The sequence below is a fragment of the Erinaceus europaeus genome, chromosome 11 (assembly GCF_950295315.1).
Source record: "Erinaceus europaeus chromosome 11, mEriEur2.1, whole genome shotgun sequence".
In the NCBI taxonomy this organism is placed as follows: Eukaryota; Metazoa; Chordata; class Mammalia; order Eulipotyphla; family Erinaceidae; genus Erinaceus; species Erinaceus europaeus.
The window spans coordinates 62,878,702-62,892,733 of record NC_080172.1 but is presented as its reverse complement, the minus strand read 5'-3'; the positions used below and the strand labels follow the sequence as shown (position 1 = coordinate 62,892,733).

General features: G+C 39.9%; 1 protein-coding gene across 8 annotated transcripts in view; it reads right to left on the bottom strand.

The window, feature by feature from the left end:
* Positions 1–4,635: 4,635 nt before the first annotated feature.
* Positions 4,636–14,032, bottom strand: part of PHTF1 (putative homeodomain transcription factor 1) — a 67,741-nt gene continuing 58,344 nt past the window's right edge. For 4 of the 8 annotated variants that reach the window (XM_007530192.3, XM_060201856.1, XM_060201851.1 and 1 more), the window contains 5 exons: positions 13,750–13,836; positions 9,930–10,085; positions 6,238–6,333; positions 5,664–5,789; positions 4,636–5,169 (listed from right to left, as the gene is read on the bottom strand). In XM_007530192.3, coding sequence (XP_007530254.1) covers positions 5,149–5,169; positions 5,664–5,789; positions 6,238–6,333; positions 9,930–10,085; positions 13,750–13,836 — 486 coding nt within the window. In that variant the 3' untranslated portion in view covers positions 4,636–5,148. Of the gene's footprint in view, positions 5,170–5,663; positions 5,790–6,237; positions 6,334–8,381; positions 8,458–9,929; positions 10,086–13,749; positions 13,837–14,032 lie in introns of those variants that run through there. The other 4 variants (XM_060201853.1, XM_060201857.1, XM_060201854.1 and 1 more) reach the window with 3 other exon arrangements.

Below are 14,032 nucleotides of genomic sequence, written 5' to 3'. Positions count from 1 at the left end.
TCTACTTGGTCTAGGCTCTCGAGAGAGTCCGCATATCAAATACATAGCCTATATATTAAAAAGATTCAGTTTGTCTTTTGAGAAACTTTGAGACATACAATTGATTTCCCCCTCTCATATTAATTAACTACTGATTTATATGTCTACATTTTGCTAGGAGTGTACATAAACACCATTCCCACCACCAAAGGACTGTGACCCATCCCTCCCGCCCACTTCCACCCCCCACTGGCCCAGGAAGCTACATGCCTACCCCTCACCACTGGGTTTTTACTTTGGTGCCCTACTTACAATTTGATCAGGTCCTGCTTTTAGTTTCCCTTTCAGATCTTCTTAGTCAGCTTCTGTTGATGAGTGGGATCATCCCATACTCATCTTTATCTTTCTGACTTAATTCACTTAACATAATTCCTTCTAGCTCTGTCCAAGATGGGTCAGAGAAGGTGGGTTCATTGTTCTTGATAGCTGCATAGTATTCCATTGTGTATATATACCACAGCTTTCTCAGCCACTCATCTGTTGTTGGGCACCTGGGTTGCTTCCAGGTTTTAGCTATTATGAATTGTGCTGCTATGAACATAGGAGTACACACCTCTTTTTGGTTGGGTGTTATGGAGTCCTTGGGGTATAACCCCAGGAGAGGAATTATTGGGTCATATGGAAGGTCCATGTCTAGCCTTCTGAGAGTTTTCCAGACTGCTCTCCACAGAGGCTGTACCAATTTACATTCCCACCAGCAATGTAAAAGGGTTCCTCTGTCCCCACATCCTCTCCAGCATTTGTTGCTGCTGTCCTTTTTTATGTATGCCATTCTTACAGGAGTGAGGTGGTATCTTAGTGTTGTCTTGATTTGCATTTCTCTGATAATCAGTGACCTAGAGCAGTTTTTCATATGTTTGTTAGCCTTTTGGATCTCCTCTGTGGTGAATGTTTTGTTCATTTCCTCTGCCCATTTTTGGATGGGGTCATTTGCTTTTTTGCGGCTAAGTTTGCTGAGCTCTTTATATATTTTGGTGATTAGTTTCTTGTCTGATGTCTGGCATGTGAAGATCTTCTCCCATTCTGTGAGGGGTCTCTCTGTTTGTTTAATAGTTTCTTTGGATGTGCAGAAGCTTTTCAATTTGATGTAGTCCCATTGGTTTGTTTCTGCTTTGGTCTTCCTTGCAATTGGGTTTGATTCATCAAAGATGTCCTTGAGGTGTATGTGGGAAAGTGTTTTACCAATGTTTTCCTCTAAGTATTTGATTGTTTCTGGTCTGACATCTAGGTCTTTGATCCATTTGGAGTTGATTTTTGTTTCTGGTGAGATAAAGTGGTTCAATTTCATTCTTCTGCATGTTTCAACCCAGTTTTCCCAGCACCATTTATTGAAGAGAGCCTCCTTTTTCCATTTAATCCTTTGGGCCCCCTTATCAAAGATTAGATGCCCATAGGTGTTGGGATTTACTTCTGGGCTTTCAATTCTGTTCCACTGGTCTGTATGCCTATTTTTGTTCCAGTACCATGCTGTTTTGATGATGATGGCTTTATAATATAGTTTAAGGTCTGGGAGTGTGATGCCTCCATTTCTGTTTCTTTTCCTTAAGATGGTTTTGGCAATTCTAGGTGTTTTCAGGTTCCAGATAAATGATTGTAGCGTTTGTTCTATTCTCTTAAAGAAGCCTGGTGGAACTTTGATGGGTATTGCATTAAATTTGTATATGGCTCTGGGGAGAATATTCATTTTGATGATATTTTTTTTTGTCTTTTTAGATAGAGACATTGAGCGTGAAGGGGAGATGGAAAAAAAGAAACACCTGGGAGTCAGGAGGTAGCACAGGGGGTTAAGCGCACGTGGTGCAAAGGGCAAGGACCAGAGTTGAGGATCCCGGTTTGAGCCCCTGGCTCCACACCTGCAGGGGAGTCGCTTCACAGGTGGTGAAGCAGGTCTGTAGGTGTCTATCTTTCTCTCCCCCTCTCTGTCTTCCCCTCCTTTTTCCATTTCTCTAACAACAATGACATCAATAATAATAATAACTACAATGATGAAAACAAAAGACAAGGGCAACAAAAGGAAAAATAAATACAAAAAAAATTAAAAACAAAAAAAGCCCTTCAGCTCTGCTTCACTGCTCATGAAACTTTCCTTCCCTACAAGTGGGGACCAGTCCTTCAACCCAGGTCCTTCATATCACCTCCCAGCCCCCTCCTGAAAAAGTAATCTAACAATTCTATAAACATAAAACTCTTAACTACAAGAATAACTCATCAAAACTCTGTGGCAATACACATTGAGAGAGGCAGCTCAGTGAGGAGAGGACAGGACTCCCATGCATGGAGTCTTGGGTTCGATCCCTAACAGCACATCTGCCAGAATGATGCTCTTGTCTCTCCCTCACCAAAATATCTTTTCTAAAAGCTGCACTAAAACAGACCAGTTTTTACAGAAGAGATGCATCATCAATTTTCATCTGAAATCTTCAGAACTCAATCTTGGACTTGCGAGAGCTGATACCATTTCTTATGGAAAACAGTAAAAGCATGATTTCTCTGAGTCATCTGTTGAGAGCTAAGTAAGTACCTTGACAGAACAGTTCCATCTAAAGGTAAATCACTATAGTGGGTTTTATCTTTAAAAAAGCAGAGTATTTAAAGCAGCTGCATATTTTTGGTGATCCACTTCCAGTTCAGCAACCTTTCTTCGTTTCTACTTTCAGAGGCATCTATCAATGTCTTTATTCTGTCGCTGCCACAGCACCACCACTCCAAGCTGACCTTTTCAGATAGAAGAGGGAGGGTAGGGAGTCAGGCAGTAGCGCAGCGGATTAAGCGCAGGTGGTGCAAAGCACAAGGACCTGCCTAAGGATCCTGGCTTGAGCTCCCAGCTCCCCACCTGCAGGGGAGTCGCTTCACAGGAGGTGAAGCAGGTCTGCAGGTGTCTTTCTCTCCCCTCTCTGTCTTCCCCTCCTCTCTCCATTTCTCTCTGTCCTATCCAACAATGACAACATCAATAACAACAACAATAATTATAACAACTAAGCAACAAGGGCAACAAAAGGGAATAAATAAATATTAAAAAAAAGAAGAAGAAGAAGAGGAGGAGGAGGAGGAGGAGGAGGAAGGGGAGACACAAGAGCAGCAGCGCTCCCACCAGTGCCACAGCACTCCCAAGAAGTGCAGCAAGGGCTCAAACCCGGGTCCTGGCCATCAGGTGCCCTCCCAAGTGAGTTATCTCCATGGCCCCAGCGAGAGGGTTTTCTGTTTGTTTATTATTATTATTGGATAGAGACAAAGCGAAATTGAGAGAGGAAGGGAGAGATAGAGAGAAACCTGCAGTCCTGCTTCACCACACAAGAAGCTTTCCCCCTACAGGTGGGGACCGGGGGCTTGAACACGGTCCTTGTGGACCATCATGTGTGCGCTTAACCAGGTATGCCACCACCTGGCCCCAAGTTTTTTAAAAAGTTTTTAAACAGGACCAGGTGGTGACACACAGGTAAGCGTACATAGGGAAGCACAAGGACCAATGCAAGAATACCAGTTCCAAGCACTCAGCTCCCCACCTGCAGGGGGGTCACTTCACAAGTGGTGAAGCAGGTCTGTAGGTGTCTTTCTCTCCCCGTTTTTCCCTCCTTTCTCCATTTCTCTGTCCTATCCAAAAATGGAAAAAGTGGCTACAGGAGTAGTGGATTTGTAGAGCAGGCACTGAGCCCCAGCAATAACCCTGGAGGCAAAAAAAATTTTTTTTTAAGTTTTAAAATAGTAATAACATACTTAATTGTAGATTTCCTCGGTGTTAAAATACTTTATCTTTGTTAAGTACCTATGTGATAATCTCACTCAACCCTAACTTCTCTATTAGGTAATTATCCCCCACTGAAAGAAATTGAGATGCAAAATATTAAGTATCCTGCTCCACATTATGGAGCTAGTAGATTTGACTGACCTAAATCCCAGGATTCAAGAAACTTCATCTTTAAACTTCAAAATATAATGACTTTGCATGAGTACATGCTTTACATGCAATAGCTAAGTTTCTAAATCATTTCCATTTAAAAATTCACAAATAATACCATTAAAATGTCCAGGCTTTCAGCTGAGGCATCAGAGAGTCTTCCAAGTAGGTAACTGAGAAAGCATTTTAAGTAGACTATAATAGAGTATTCATTAACAAGGGTAAGGGTGTGTGTGTGTGTGTGTGTGTGTGTGTGTGTGTGTGTGTGTGTGTGTGTGTGTGTGTGTGTGAGATACGAATAGGAATAATAATAGAAAGGCATAATAGAAGGCAAATAATAGAAGGCATAGTTTGAGTACAGGTAATAAGTACCTGAATTTGTACTGAAAGCTTGATACATTTGAGTTGTATAACAGATAATGCCTCACTCAGAACTCAGATGGGAAACACAGCTCAGATGATTTATACAGAAGCATGTTGTGTGATGAACATGGGTGAGTATGCCCACATGGAAACTTCTCATGCTACGTTGCAAGGCATATTATATGCCTGACTTTTCTATCAACACTTACACAGTTCTTTGGATTAACTTCAGAATTACACAGTAAAAATTTCTACATAGTATAACAGAAACTCAGTTTAAAAGGCTTTTTTTTTCCTCTTTGTCAACACCACCAAGTAAAAAGCCTAGAAATTGCAACTTTCCAGTAAATTTTTTTTATTTGGGTTCAGCCTAAAATATTTTTAATTTGACCTCTTTGTTAGAGAAATGAAATCTCCAATTCCATAGAATGTCCTATATAGAAAAGTACTGAATTTACATATTTATAATAAAGAATATTTGTTTCATGCTTTGGGCATCTACCAGAGTTACCCAAAAGACTATTTCCAGTAAATACCGTCACAACACTGACATGCCCAGAATCAATTTTCCTAACTTAAAAAGTTGTTCCTGTGTTCCCATAACAGTCTTTAGTCTCCTGGCTATTTATATTGTTTGAAGACCATGAAAATATAAAATGTAGAGTCTATGGCATGCAAGCCCAGGTTGAAAAGGATTTGCTCTTCTTATGACACCATGTGTTAGGTTAGGCAGCGCTGAGGCCCGAGGTATGAATAAGCAGATGGATATCATGGTTTCTGCAGCCGTCTCTTCCCTCCATGGGTGGTAACTACTGGTGTCAGCAGGGGAAAGTCCAGACATATGGCTCAGCTTATGACTTAATTTTCCACAGCTAAAAGAAAAAAAAAGTCACGAAAATAAGTTCATTTTAAGACAAACAGGTGATTTGCGGGTACACTGACACCACCTTCAAACCAATTACATAAGTCCTTTTAGGAAACATAAAAACATTCACTCTGGCAATAGCAAGCACAGGACAAAGTAGAGAAAAAGACATTTAAAATTTCAAGATAAAAAATTACACACCACAGTTCATCATGTGTTTTTGATTTTCATTCATTCTCTCTGTATATATCCCTATATTGAAGAAGACCACTACTCAGCCCAAACTATTAAACTGATAAAAGATTAAAACTTGACGTTTTTGGTTTTAAATGATAAAATCTGGGAGTTGGGGGGTAGCACAGTGGGTTAAGTGCACGTGGCGCAAAGCACAAGGGCCAGCATAAGGATCCCGGTTTGAGCAAACACACAGACACACACAGCAAAGGTTACTGTATCATCTCATGACTAAGGAAGATGCTACAGTTTGGAAGTCACACTTACTCTTATATTAAATCCTAGAAGATCACTTATAACACCTGAGACAGCAGAAAGGATAACTACACGTGTGATGTTATAAATAAGGGGGTTCATGGTCAGTCCATAAAGTCTAAATGGTGTGTCCAGTTCCTACAAAAAACATGAAAGAGCCAAGATGAAATACATGACTTCTCAACAGTGATTTTCCTGGACTGCTCTTTAAATCTTGCTTTGAGGATGAAAACTTCAGGCTGTCTTTCTTTAACAACTAATAGCTACCTTCCAAAAGACTGATAAAGGACTTTAACTTACTTTTCCACTGGTTAGATTTTTAGGTGAATTCATGTATAGATAAAAGACATACAACATCTGTGATTTTTAATGTAATTCAAAAATAAGTGTGACAGGCATAAGCATTCATTAGAACATGGGTAACAACATGGATTCTTTTTTTCAAATAAAGTCACTAGCCCCAAAGCATCCAACAGGCATTTTTAATCCACACAACCTGGAATCTACCTATTACTAGGGACTTCACCAAAAAGTAAAACACTGAACTTAAATAGTAGTGAAAAGTGTATGACAGGCTAAAACTTACTTTCAACAGTTTGGTGGACAACTTTAATACATTGTTTACTAAAGTAAGTTGTTCTTTCTTATTTGGCTTTTTTTCCATCTTAAGATATAAATTAATCTAAGGAAAGGAATAGAGATTAAGGTAAATTTCACAGAAAAATATACATGTATATATAGCATTAAGTCTGGCAGATTGTGAGAGTTATGTTTTCCAGTAAATTTTTATCTATTTTATCAATTTTAGTGGCGACTAGGGACTGAATCTAAGGCTTCACACATCAAGGCATGCACTCCCTGACTGAACTTCTTTGCAAATGCCTCAAAGTTCCAAATTTCAGCAGCTATTTCTATGGTGCTTGTAATTCACACACTCTAGCCCTCATCAGTCACATTTGGCAAAGAAAATTTTATAATGAGGAAGCGGTAAAAAAAAAAAAAAATGTAAAGATGAAAACTGTACTGTTATATCTACAACATGAAGATTAACATATACATGTTTGCCCCCATCTAACAGTTTTATTAAAACATCCACGGAGGGAGTCGGGCTGTAGCGCAGCGGGTTAAGCAAAGGTGGCGCAAAGCACAAGGACCGGCATAAGGATCCCAGTTTGAGCCCCGGCTCCCCACCTGCAGGGGAGTCGCTTCACAGGCGGTGAAGCAGGTCTGCAGGTGTCTATCTTTCTCTCCTCCTCTCTGTCTTCCCCTCCTCTCTCCATTTCTCTCTGTCCTATCCAATAACGACAACAACAATAATAACTACAACAACAACAAAAAAAAACAGCAAGGGCAACAAAAGGGAATAAATAAAATAAATATTTTAAAAAATTAAAAAAAAAAACATCCACGGAATGGAAGAAGACAACTGCTTTAAATTTACTACTTATTTTTTCCTTTATCAAAAGAATTCTTAATCAGTTCTCTGCCTTTTGGCTAAGAATCAGAGTAGGAAGAATTTTCCACTACAATTTTAAGGAAAAATAAAATTTAGTGACAGCTGGGAGGTAGTTCACCCTACAGAGCTACACACCTTCCCATTAACAAGGCTCTGGGTTAGAAACCCAATAGCACATATAAGCACCCCAATAGCACAGCAGCAGGGCACAACCAGACTGCAGAACAATGCTATGGTGTCTTTTCTCTTTCTCTCTGACAGTCTATTACCCTATCCCCCAACACACACACACACACACACACACACACACACACACACACACACACACACTCTCACTCCTCACTCCACCCTTGCTCTCTAATCTATCTAAAGCAAAAAAAAAGGTAATGGGACCTTGGGAGCAGGCTAGAAAGTCAGTGTCCATCCCTACCTCTTAAAAAAAGAAAAAATGAAAACAGCCAGTTGGGAAGTGGTACACAAGGTCTCAGTACCACATATTAAACAAAAGCAAGTAAATACAACTTTGCATTTATAAGAAAGATTTTTAAGTATCTATTTATATATTGTAGGGTATTACTGATACAAATGAAATTCAAGGAACTTATTCAACATATTTAAAGGACAAATAATCTCTAGAGATCTATTACTTCATGTAGAATTTAAAAGGGGGAGGCGGATCAGCGGGGAAGCAATTACAGAAGCCAGACCTTCCACTTTCTGCATCTCACAATGACCTTGGTGGGTCCATACTCCCAGAGGGATACAGAATAGGAAAGCTATCAGGGGAGGAGATGGGATATGGAATTCTGGTGGTGGGAACTGTTTGGAGTTGTACCCCTCTTATCCTATGGTTTTGTCAGTGTTTCCTTTTTTTAAATTACAAAAAATTAAAAAAGAAAGAGAGGAAGACAGAGAAGGAGAAAGAAACACCTGCAACACGGCACCACCCCACGTGCAGCTTCTGAGGACTTGAATTAGGGTCCTTGCACATGGTAGCATGTGCGCCCTACCGGGTGAGCCCCGCACAGTCCCTGTGTATGGGGGATTTATGAGCAAATGATATATGTGCTATATATAGCAAATCATAGATTTGACACACTATAGAATACATGAACAAATAAACTGCTATGACATGAAAAAAATAGCAAATATATTCTGAGTAACCCTTCTCATCCCCCCCTCTTAGTAGCAGCAACTACTGCAAAGAATAAAGCTGAGTGAACTGAAAAAAAAAAAAAAAGGGAGGAGGATAAGTAGCATAATGGTTACTTAACGAGATTCTAATGCCTGAGGCTCCTAAATCCCAGGTTCAGTCCCTGGCACCACCATAAACCAGAACTGAGCAGTGCTCTGAAAAAAAAAAAAATCAATCAGGGGCAGGCTGTAGGGTAGCAAGTTAAGCGCACATGGCACAAAGTGCAAGAACCCGCACAAGAATACCGGTTCAAATCCCTGGTTCCCTAACTGGGGGTAGGGGGGGGGTCACTTCACAAGTGGTGAAGCAGGTCTGTAAGTGTCTTTTCTCTCCCTCTGTCTTCCCCTCTCCTTCCAATTTCTCTCTGTCCTATCCAACAACAACAACAGCAATAACAACAACAAAAACAAGGGCAACAAAAATAAGAAAAATGGCCTCTAGGAGCAGTGAATTCGTACTGCGGGCACTGAGTCTCAGCAATAACCCTGGAGGCAAAATAAATAAATAAATAAACAAATAATAAGAGTTTGCTCCATGCTTAAGTGAGGTAAGTCAGAAACAGAAGGATGAATATGGGATGATCTCACTCATAGACAAAAGTTAAAAAACAAAAACAGAAGGGAAAACATAAAGCAGAACTTGGACTGGAGTTGGTGTATTGTACCAAAGTAAAAGACTCTGGTAGGGAGGTGGGGGGTGGTGATGGTTTGGTCAGGTCCTGGGACATGATGGCAAAAGAGGACCTAGTGAGGGTTGAACTGTTATGTGGAAAACTGAGAAATGTTACTCGTGTACAAACAACTGTACTTTACTGTCAACTTTAAGCCATTAATCAATCCCCCAATTTTTAAAAAAGTCTGCTCCATTACTTCCAATAAAAAATACCTGTACAGTATACAAAGTATTTTCTTTTTTAAAAAAATTTTTTTTAATCTTTATTAGATAGAGACAGCCAGAAGTGGAGAGAGAAGGGGGTGACAGAGGGAGAGAGAGACAGAGAGACACATGCAACCCTGCTTCACCACTTGTGAAGCTTTCCCCCTGCAGGTGGGGACCAGGGGCTTGAACCTGGGTCCTTGCACATTGTAGCATGTGCGCTCAATCAGGTGCGCCACCACCTGGCCCCTCTTTTTTTCTTTAAAATTTATTTATTCCCTTTTGTTGCTCTTGTTGGTTTATTACTGTGGTTATTATTATTGTTATTGATGCCGTCGTCGTTGTTGGATAGGACAGAGAGAAATGGAGAGAACAGGGGAAGACAGAGGGGGGAGAGAAAGATAGACACCTGCAGACCTGCTTCACTGCTTGTGAAGCAACTCCCCTGCAGGTGGGGAGCTGGGGCTCGAACCGAAATTCCTTACACTGCGCTTTGTGCTACCTGTGCTTTACCTGCTGCACTACCTCCCTAACTCCCACAAAGTATTTTCAATCTACTAGATCTTGATTCTTAACAATTCTGAGTGCAGGTGGAAAAGACATTACCCTTATTTTATAAGGAGGAAATAATTAGGACAAAGAGCCATAAGTAGTAAGTGATAACAACTAGCCTTACGCATGAATCACGAAATATATTGCGCTATCTCTTAACTACTGAAACAGACTGACATGAACAATGAACAATTAGTACCTGTTCAGTAAGTAATATTGAAACATTGCTGTACTTCTTATTAGTTTCAGATCCCAATGAGGCCAGGCGCAGTAAGAAAAGTAGTAAAGCCGTTTCCCAGATCAAAAACTCCCAATTATAAGCATCATTCAGGAAAGTTTTATGTCCTCGGAGAACCTATTCAAAGCATGAAAACAATTTAACTTTTCCATTTGTCTTACAATTAATTTATAGTTACTCCTTTTATTCTAACAATTGTGAAACTGTTATAAGAAACTAAAGCAGAATTGTCTTAATATTCATAAGGTCTTATTAGTCACTGTGTGTTTCTTAAACCTCCTAGATAATCTACTCTTCCTGAAAGCCTGCAAGAGTCTGAAGTAACAAGAGAGGAAAACAAGCAAAATGAAACAAGTATATTTCTAGACTCTTTAACCACCAGTATGTACAATCATATCTTTATGGTGACCATTTTTCAAAATACTAAGTTTGGGTTATGATCTATACAGCTCCTTAAAATATGCATCCATGGCCTATCCCACTAGTGTGACTAAAAAATGTTGAGGATCTGTTTTTGTCCCATGTTACCATCTGAATAGCAGCAGCAGCAACAGTTACACTTACTACAGTGTGCCTACAGTGTGCCAATTTGGGGGTTTTGTTTTTTTTTTAATCTTTTAATGTCATGCTGATTTAAAAGTAATTTACTCAAGAGAGTCTAAGACAAAGTAGAATTTACTGACACATATATAGAAAATTGTCACAGAAACCCACTACAGCTCTTTTGAAAAACAGAATGTCATGAAGCAGCTGCTCTAGTATTTGGGGGCCCATTTCCACTCTCCTTAGTGAATCATATCACCTTTCAAGATCACCACCTACTGCTGCCCTCTAGCTTTAATTTCTTCTCTCTCTCTTCTTTTTTTAACCAGAACACTGCTCAGCTCTGGCTTATGGTGGTGCAGGGGACTGAACCTGGGACTTCGAGCCTCAGGTATGAGAATCTTTTTGCATAACCATTAAGCTATCCACTCCACCCCCATTCTCCCCAATTTTTACTGACTTTACTTGATCATGGTACCCCACTAGCCCCACCCTACCAACTTCTCCAAAATCTACCACTAATATCTCAAAACTTTAGCTCTAGTTTACAAAAAAGGGTTTATGTTTAGCTTAGTCAGGTTCAGACTTCACCAGCAATGTGGGCTCACATGTTCAGTAAAGTGATATGATCTGTTGCACAGCAACAGCTAATACATGGCCAAACAGCTATAAAATCAAGTACACACACACACACACACACACACACACACACACACACACACACAGCCAGAAATAACTGAAGTCATCCCCCAGCCTATACCCATGGAGATGACTTTCCCAACAAAGAAATACAGGAAATAATGAAAAGTAAATGGAAAAGGTAAATATGTAGGTAAATACAAATGAAAAGCCAACTGCAAAGAACATTACCTCTTGTGGAGTTATGTGTAAAATTAAAATAAAAAGCAGGAACTGCATACTTGAGAAAGTTATATAGATGTGTACACACACACATATGCAATGGAAGATCACTCAGTTATTAAAAAAAAAAGTTATGCCTTTCAAGACAACATGGATGGAAGCTGAGGGGAATATATACTTATCAAGTCGAGAAATGAAAAAACAATTCTAAATCTATACACACCTATACTTATATAATGTCAACATGTGTAAAGCAAAAATTGACAAAAATAAAAGGAAGAAGAGAAATTCACAGTAATAGTATTTTTGAGCACACCTCTATCAATGACTGACAGAATAAACGGCCCACCACCACAAATGAATAAGAATATAGGATACTTCAACAACAGAAGGTCCTATCAAAGGACACAGGAAGGGGCTTCTAAGTCTCTCAATAGCCAAATCTGGAACAATTTAGGACTAAAATTAAATAGATAATAATCTAGTGAATGAAAAGTAAGAATGAATGAATAGGAAAGTTGTAGCATACAAGTGATAACTAATAATTATAGAAGAAATGACAGAGTTAGAAGATCACCATTTTGAAACCACCATAGTATGATACAGCTATATAATTAGCCAAAAACTATCAATTAGGGGTCAGAAGATAGGTCACCAGGTAGAACAGGCACCTCACCATGCTCACCATGTGTCAAGAGCCTGGGTTAGTCCTGGCTCCACATGGTAACACCAAAGACAGCACCAGGGGGAGCTCCAAGGAAGGTAGAGTGGGTCTGTGGTATCTTTTCCTCTCTTGTCTTAGATTTTTTTTCTCTCCTCTCATTCTCCCTCAAATTCAGAATTTTAAAAATTGGCCCAGGGAGGGCACTCAGCAATACTGTACATATGCAAAGCCCTGGGTTCATTCCTCAGCACTGCATTAAATAAAAAATTTTTAAAAATCAACTTAAAATTGGAGTGATCTTAGATCTTAAAAAAGCACTTCAAATTCATCTTTGTTCATTTTCCAAAACTTAGAAAAAATAATGAGTACTGAAAACAGCAAAAGAAAGTAGACATATTAAAAATTCATATCCCCTGGGAGTCGGGCGGTAGCGCAGTGGGTTAAGTGCATGTGGCCAAGGATCGGCGTAAAGGATCGGCGTAAGGATCCCGGTTCGAGGCCCTGGCTCCCAACCTGCAGTGCAGTCACTTCACAGGCGGTGAAGCAGGTCTGCAGGTGTCTTTCCCTCCTCCTTGCTGTCTTTCCCGCCTCTCTCCATTTCTCTCTGTCCTATCCAACAACAACAATAATAACTACAACAATAAAACAACAAGGTCAACAAAAGAAAATAAATAAAAAATTTTAAAAAATTCATATCCCCCATAGGACCTTGCCCTCAACTTGGATCAACAAAGGTAGAGAATGTTCCATCCTCCAAAGGGAGACTGGACAACATACTCTATGCTACACCTGAGGAAGATGGGTCCTGATACTGGGGTAGCTTGGAATGTTCCTACTCATGAACACAAAATGTGAGCTCAGATCTACAGGGATGCAGAGGTCACATAGGCTCCTAAGCTGAATATGGGCTCCAGATCAGATCAAATCAGTGGGGTTTACAGTCAGTAATATTTATAAACCTTTCCCATATTTGGGAGCTACTCTCTTCCCTGATCTAGCTTTCTGGTCCTTTTTCCAGCCATGACATCATCTTTCCAGATGATAATTTGGATCCACCTGCATATCAAATTTCAGGCTCAGGGAAACAGACAAACAAACAAACAAAAACTAGTATAGCCACAGGCCCTTTGGAATATAACTAAAATATGCCTACTAGCTATCTACAAAATGGAGAAACCCCCCCCCAACTCTTCATCTGCACTATTCCAGCCTTTAGATTCATGATAAGTCAACAATTTGTTTGGCTTTATATGTTAACTCTCTTTTTAGCCACCAGGTTCCAGATGCTAGCATGATGCCGGCCAGACTTCCCTGGACAAACAACCCTCCCAATGTGTCCTGGAGCTCTGCTTCCCCACACCACTAGGAAAAGAGAGAGGCAGGCTGGGAGTATGGATCAACCTGTCAATGCCCATGTTCAGATGGGAAGCAATTACAGAAGCCAGACCTTCCACCTTCTGCATCCCACAATGACCTTGCGTCCATACTCTCAGAAGGTTAAAGAATAGGAGAGCTATCAGGGGAGGGGATGGGATACGGAGTTCTGGTGGTGGGAATTGTGTGGAGTTGTACCGTCTTATCCTATGGTTTTGTCAGTGTTTCCTTTTTATAAATAAAATTTTAAAAATTCATATATTTAAAAAAATTGGTCTAAAACAGTGAACACTTGAACAGAATTTCCACTTTTCATTAAAATAGATATGAAATTTTTACCTGAGCACAACATATGAAAGCAATCGAAAGTGTTAGTAAGAAAACTGAAGAGACAACCACATCAACCGAGCGTTGTGGACCACGTCTCTGTGGAGTGAGACACACATGTTAATGTTTTAATGTCAGAGATAGCAATAGCCCTCTCATTATAACACTCTGGGTTTTACTACATTAATATGAAAATAAGCATTAGTAACTAGCTTCTGACACAGGACTTGACATCAATTTAGGGCATTTTCATTGAGACCATGCTGTCCCAAAACTAAGGTGACTGATTCAATTA